Source organism: Limulus polyphemus, unplaced genomic scaffold (genome assembly GCF_000517525.1).
Source record: "Limulus polyphemus unplaced genomic scaffold, Limulus_polyphemus-2.1.2 Scaffold4216, whole genome shotgun sequence".
NCBI classification, from domain to species: domain Eukaryota; kingdom Metazoa; phylum Arthropoda; class Merostomata; order Xiphosura; family Limulidae; genus Limulus; species Limulus polyphemus.
This window is the reverse complement of record NW_013669826.1, coordinates 8,158-15,717: the sequence shown is the minus strand read 5'-3', so window position 1 is coordinate 15,717 and position 7,560 is coordinate 8,158. Positions and strand designations below refer to the sequence as shown.

Sequence of the window (7,560 nt, the reverse complement as noted above, 5' to 3'; positions counted from 1 at the left end):
TACTATTCTCACTGTTAAATATGAAAAAGATGATACATCCACACTATCAGTTCCCTTTACAATCTTAAACATCTTAATCCCACCCCCTTAACTCTTAGTTTTCAAGAGAATACAGTTTGAGGGATTTCAGCCTCTCCTCGTATGACAACCCCTCCATCCCAGGCACCATTCTAGTAACCCTTCTCTGAACCCTTTCCAACAGTTTAATGTCTTTCCTAAGGTAAGGAGCCCAAGACTGAACAGAAAATTTCAAATGTGGCCTAACCAGTGACCTGTACAATGAAATTATAACCTCTTTAGACTTTTATTCAATATTACTGTAGATACAACCTAAAATCCTATTTGTCCTACCACTAACAGCACACTGCTTGGATGGCTTTAGAGACTGATCACCTATTACACCAAGATCCCTTTCCATCATTACACTGTTAAGGTTATTCCCATCCAAATCATACTTATAATTCAAATTATGATAATCCACATGCATCTTCTTGCATTTATTATAATTAAAACTCAACTGCCATTTATTTGCCCAACTCATTAAATGATCTAACTTTTTGTAAATAAGCAGCATCCTCTCCACAGCCAGCAACACCCAAAACCTTAATGTCATCTGCAAATTTATGTAATTTATTGTCCATTCCTTCATCTATGTCATTGAAGTAAATCAAAAAAGAGCAGAGGTCCTAAGACTGAGTCCTGAGGTACCCCACTTGTGACATTAATCCAGTTTGACTGAACTTCATTTGTAAAAACCCTCTGCTTTCTTCCATCCAGCCACTCTCCTATCCAATTTGCTAATTTATCCTTCACACCTACAAAGATAATTTTTACAACCCTTTTATGTGGCACCTTGTCAAATGCTTTCTGAAAGTCCAGATACACCAAATCTACACCCTTACCCACATCTACTTAAGCATTAAGCTATTTAAAGAATGTCAAAAGATTTTCCCTTAGTGAAACCATGTTGACTATCCAACAGAATTCTAAACTTTGTTAAATGACTTTGCAAAGCATCTTTTAACAGACCTTCCAAAACTTTTCCCACAACTGATATAAGATTAATGGGTCTATAATTACTGGGACAATTTTTATCACCTCCCTTGAAAGAAAAGCTACATTAGCTAACTTCCAATCCTCTGGTACCTGCCCACTATTCATGAACTGACAAATAATAGTAGTAAGTGGCTCACAACTCCAATCTTTAACCTTCTTCAAAACCCTTGGGGAAATATTATCTGGCTCAGGAGCCTTATCGTTTTTTAAACTTCCAAATTTTTTTAACCAGCTCAGAATTAATACAGTCATCTTGTTTGATCTCGTTTCCTTTTATCAAATGTTCAAGATGTGAAATATTGCTTAAATCTTCGTTAGTAAAAACCGAAGAAAAAGCAAGATTTAATAACCAAAGATATAAGGCATCTACATTAAATATTTACAAAGTTTGTAAAAATCGCAGCTGTTACAGTTTTATTTTACACAAGTACATTAAAATCAATATGAAAAGCATAGTTTGACTTCTTCCTTAAATTTTGTATGTGATCATGTCTCACTATTATGAACGAAACATTGAACAGAAATAAAACTATTATCTCTCAAACAGCTGTTTCAAAATTTCATATAGCTTTTTCCAAATAAAACTTTCATATTCATGTAAGAAAAAAATACAGAAATTCTTCCTGAGAAATTAAAAAAGTAAAAATAAAATAAAAGAGAGCTCATTGCCAACTGAACTTTGTTTTATTGCTGTTAGTGTTATAATATACTGTACTTGATCTACTGGTTGGTACTGGATTTTGGTAACAGCTGATAGTCACGCTATTCTTTCGAAATATGAACTTTCCGGTAGAGGGCAGGTTATACCGCCATTTTATTAAACAGAAAGATTGACGTAGCGTGTAAAGGTGTTAAGTACGGTATCTTAAGCCGGTTTATTTTTCTTTCAAGACACTAAGCAGTCAGTGAAACTGAAAGCATTACATTAACATTTCGAAAAACGTAAAGGTATTTTAATACTAATGAATAGTGGGAGCGAAAACTTAAGACTTAATTCTGAAAACGTGATTGGTAAAGTACAGCTACCGACGTGCAACTTCAAAGTTCGACTCGGTTTGACTTTTGAGTTACGTAACTTTTTCATCATTCAGTATTTTATAGTTGTACAGTAAGTTGAGTAACGTGAAGTATGGTATCCGGTGAGTGGAAATGTTGTCTACAAAAAGAGTAATTTATGCACAGGTTAGTCAAATTATTTCACGATTATTTACAAAACATGTTTTAACGCTGCGTTAGAAAATACTTTTATTACTATTAGTTTATAACTTATTAGTACTAGTATTGCTAACTAGTTATGTGTTGTGGCTAGCAAAAAACTGGTACTGTTTGGTTACCGCAGCAGTGGTATTAGTTTAAGATACTACTACTGAGTACTATTGTCAGTATTAATTACTAGGATTACTTTGTGATAATGACTTTAAAAAACATTTTTATTTTTAATGTTGTCTATATTTTTTTTCATTCTTCCTAGCCAAAAACCTACTTATTGGTTCAAAAGTAAATTGATGTTGTATATTACTAATTATTTTCCTATTACTATTAGAGTAAGCTTTGTACTTGACTGTTAGATCAAAACTAAAAATCAACCTGCCAATCTGTATAGCTAATTAAATATTCGTTTCTGCCAATAAAGATTAAAATGCATTGTTTCATCAGTTGAACACCCTTACTTTAACGATGTTTTTTGCCATAATTCCAATAAAATCCCACAAAGTTTGGCCATCTTGAGAGACTGATTAGTTCTACATGTGTATATTAAACTACCAATCTTTATAATAATAAACCAAAATAAAAAAATAATGTGATATATTATTATTAAACAGTCTAATCAATACTGTTAATGAAAGTAACAATAAATAAATATACCTCACTTAGGGAACACAGGAACAATAATTGTCTGATCCAAGGGACAAGCTGTAATATTAGTTGTAAATCTGATCTACTGTTCAAAATGTTTTTAATTTGAAATCAATGTTAAGCAAACATGATACTATACAAAGGCTCATGAATATCATTTCAAAGTTGAAAATGTATGTACAAGCTAAAGTTTAGAGGCAGATAACTTCTATTAGTCTCAGAGTATCAAGTGACCGTCTTTAACTGTACTTTTTCATATATAATTTATTTATTTTTAGCTACCCAGCTTGAATTAGGGTAGCAGGTGTTTTATTTATAATATTTATAAGTAATTTATTCTTAACTTTACTCTTTACTAGAGTTTTGGAAGAATGTGACTTTTACTATAATATTAGGTCCTGACTCTAGCATGAACCTGTTTATGGAGAACAGTATTTGTGGTTTATTGTACGTTTGTGCAAATCTTTTAAAAACAGTTTTTCAAACTAATTCATTCTTTGTTTTCGGATCAGTGATACCAGGTGTTGTTTCTCTCCAACAGGTGTCGGTATAAATACTTGCTATCACAGTTGTATTAAGTACTGATATGTTGTAAATGATGTCAAACACATTAACCTTCAAAAGAGTTTAGTTAAAAAGATTTTTGCTGTGTAATATGGCTCTTAAACAATACACTTTGGAATCCATGGAATCCTCTCGTATTTTGACCATTGAATGGGACATGATGAACAAAAGTAGGTTCTTCTCTCTTAATCTTCTCAATTCCTTTTTCCTTCGAGCTACTCTGTACCCATTCACTGTTATCAAAACCCGTCTCCAGATTCAAAAACAGAGTGCTATTTATAGAGGAACGTACGATGCATTTAGAAAAATACTCTACTATGAAGGTATCCATGGGCTTTATAAAGGATTCTGGATCAATACAATCCAACTGGTATCTGGAGTGGGCTACATTACAACATACGAAAAAGTGCGTCACATTCTGACAGAATATGCTAACATTGAAGATAAACGAGTGAAAGGGCTTATTGGTGGAGGATGTGGCTCCTTAGTTGGACAGACGATCATCACTCCTTTTGATGTCATATCTCAACATATGATGATGATAGGTCAGAGAAATGGCAGTGTTATCAAACTTACAGAATCTTCAAACATACTCAACGTTGACTTAAACCATAAACATCGAGGTTCCGTGGCAGCTTCCGTTGTAAAAGAACTGTACAAACAAGATGGACTGAAAGGTTTTTACCGTGGATATTTTGCGTCTGTATATACTTACGTTCCTGGTAGTGCTCTCTGGTGGATGTTTTATCCTTTATACTCAGGTTAGAGATTTTTTTGTTATAATATTTTAAAGTTAGCACTTGATGAGTAATTAATTTTTATTTCAGCTATTTTTATGAATAAACTTTTTTCACACTGTCTACAAGTATAGTTTAAATAAGATACTCACTTGATTTTGTTTTATTCAAATGACTGACAAGTATATACGGTATGTAATTTAGTTATGTGATAGTAAATACTGTGTATAATTTCTTTCATCCAGAATGGTTGGCATCTCTCTTACCTATGTCCACATCTCATTTGCTGATTCACTGTGTAGCGGGACCAATGAGTGGGATCAGTGTCTGTATTATTACCAACCCTATGGATATTATAAGGGCTAGAATACAGGTAAACAAAATTTAAATTCTCCGAACTTTTGAACTCGTAGTTAGTGTTTCTGAGCTGATTGTAACTGTGCTAAACAGGTCTTTGCTTACATAACATAGGACTGCATGTTTGTGACACACTTAGATTTTATACATGTCTGAACTTGAGAGGATAATGATGCTTCTCTAAGTGTGCATGCCTTACGGTGAGATGCAATAATGAATACATCCAGAAGAGAATACACGTCTGAACTTGAGAGAATAAAGATGCTTCTCTAAGTGTGCATGCCTTACAGTTATGTTAATATCAGCCTTAATCATGTCTGAACTTGTCAGCAAACATAACTATGTTAATATCAGCCCTAATCATGTCTGAACTTGTCAGCAAACATAACTATGTTAATATCAGCCCTAATCATGTCTGAACTTGTCAGCAAACAACTATGTTAATATCAGCCCTAATCATGTCTGAACTTGTCAGCAAAACATAGCTATGTTGATATCAGCCCTAATCATGTCTGAACTTGTCAGCAAACATAACTATGTTAATATCAGCCCTAATCATGTCTGAACTTGTCAGCAAAACATAACTATCTAAGTAACATTATCTAAATAACATGTAGCATCCTTAAAAGAAGTGAACAGATTAGTAAAGGAACATTTCCCTGTACTGGATCCATCTTGATTTTCTTCAGAACTTTTCCACTCCGAAAAGTAAGACTAACTGATTTCCAGGGCATCTCTTACCACCACCACCCCTCTTTAAAGAAAAGAGTAACATCAATAATTCTTTAGTCCACTTGGATGAAACATGGCAATACCACAGTGGATTAGCTGGTCTTGAAATAGTTTCAATAAGAGTTAAGTCTACGTTATGTTTTGTTAGACTTCTGTACTAAACTTTTGAATTTGTTTTTATTCAGAAAATGCAAAGATGATTAAAGTTTATGTAAAGAGAAGGAAAGTGGTCAACATTTCAACGAAGTGATTTTCTTGGCAGTCAACATTTGTTATGTCAAATGTTCTCTAGTTTTATGTTCATAAGTAGGTTGTATTCTTTGTGGTTATGTAAATAATAACATTTGTTGTTTATTAGGTTCAGCGGATGGACTCTTTCCTAGGAACTTCCAGTTTATTGTGGAAAGAGGAAGGACTCGGAATATTCACCAAGGGACTCTCGGCTCGCTTGGTACAGAGCAGCATCTTCTCATTCCTCGTTGTGTTAGGCTACGAAACACTAAAACGATGGAGTGTGCACGATCAGTATAAAGATCAGATACGATGGTGATGATAATTGAATTAGGTCTCTTGTTCTGTTTGAATGTATAACTTATATATACATAGTGTACATAGTAAAATATTATTTTGTCTCTACAGTTGTGTTTAACCAAACAGTATGTTAAACCTTTTAGCTTTGTGAACCAGGATATTGGATTCAATATGTCAACATGATACATTTTAGGTGAAGTAATATACATTTATTTGTCATTTTAAAACTGAATTTTTAACCATCAAGCTCAAGTTTTTATATGTGTTTTTATTATCTGTCCTCCCACCAATATTTCCATGTAGTTCTTGTATTTTTTAAACCCTCCCTCTATCCCTAAATTTTACCCTAAAAGAGCTTATTTACCCTATAAATCCCTATATCTTTGAACATTCCTCAACAACAAATGATACTATAATTCATGTACTTATTCAGGCAATCCTTATTATAACACCAAGTTTCATGTTATGTGTAATTATTACACTCCAATGTGTGTTATCTTTGTGAGAACATTAAATGAGTTTTAAGCTTGTATTCCAGAGCTACAAGCATGAAGTCAAAAGGTGGAACGCGAAGATATCATATGTTAAAGGACTGGTGATTTGGTGTAGGCTCAAGTAAAGGATGAATGTGGCCACTTCAAACTAAGGTGCCGAAAGGGTAAACCTATGTGCCGAGTAGGGAGTGCATAAAAAAATTTTTCAAGTTCAAAGCAGTTTGAATTTGAAACAATTTAGAGTGTGAAATTATTGTGAAAACCACTTGAATACCTTGATTACAAACTTGAAACTATATATCTGAACACTGGGTAGAAAGTTGGCTAAACTAACAATACTTCAAACTAACTCTGCAAAATATCACAAAATGGTAGGAGGTGTTGAATTATGATATGAAAAGTATTTTCTACATTTTAACTGTTTCATACACTTTATGAGTTGTGAGAGCTCTAGCACATCATATTTGTGTACCTGCAAGATGTTTCCCTTCAGTTTTCTATAGTTTATTTCTGTTAAGACTTATTAGAGTGTCTGAAAGTATATTAGCTAGTCTTCTTAAATGCTGAAGGTTTTTTACAATTGGGACTAGTTGCAAGTGCCCTGTTACTTGCAGTTTTAGAACCAGTTCAACAAATGGTGTATATTATCCCAGATGACTTGGGACCACCCTACCTGTTATGGAAACTGGGGGTGACTGAATGATGAGTTCTCGGAGCTTGTGTCAAGCATTATGAAAAGGTTTGTGAAACAACATTATCTGTGAGAGAGCAGAAAATGCTCCAACTATGGACTGCAACAAGGCGGAGAATTGACATTCATACGGTGACGTGTAAATAGTAGAGCCACAAGAAAGGCGTGAAATTGTTGACCATTTCTATGTTACCAGGGTCCAAGTGTATGCCTTTTTATCAGTGTTCTGCAATGCCCATAACTGAGTATATTACATTATTAATTGTAAAAACTTCTGTTTATGGGTAAGTTCTACTTCTCTGGTCCTTGTCATCCACTCCTTCCTAATCCTTGTCAGAGCTACATTCAGACTGCATTTTCTTATCGTCTCCCTTACTACATCTATCAATCCACCTCTTCTTTGGTCTTGTCCTTTTACCTTCCACTGTCATCTTTACCACAGTTATGGAGAAGATATAAAAAACGTGCCCCAGATGGCTCAGTCATGTTGGAGAAGATATAAAAAACGTGCCCAGGATGGCTCAGTCATGTTGGAGAAGAT

General features: G+C 33.9%; 1 protein-coding gene across 1 annotated transcript; it reads left to right on the top strand.

The window, feature by feature from the left end:
• Positions 1-1,897: 1,897 nt before the first annotated feature.
• Positions 1,898-7,543, top strand: LOC106470786 (solute carrier family 25 member 44-like). The gene is made up of 4 exons (XM_013931352.2): positions 1,898-2,238; positions 3,455-4,238; positions 4,460-4,587; positions 5,662-7,543. Exons 2-4 carry the CDS (start codon positions 3,569-3,571, stop codon positions 5,851-5,853), a joined length of 990 nt encoding a protein of 329 aa, XP_013786806.2. The 5' UTR covers positions 1,898-2,238; positions 3,455-3,568; the 3' UTR covers positions 5,854-7,543.
• Positions 7,544-7,560: the final 17 nt, after the last annotated feature.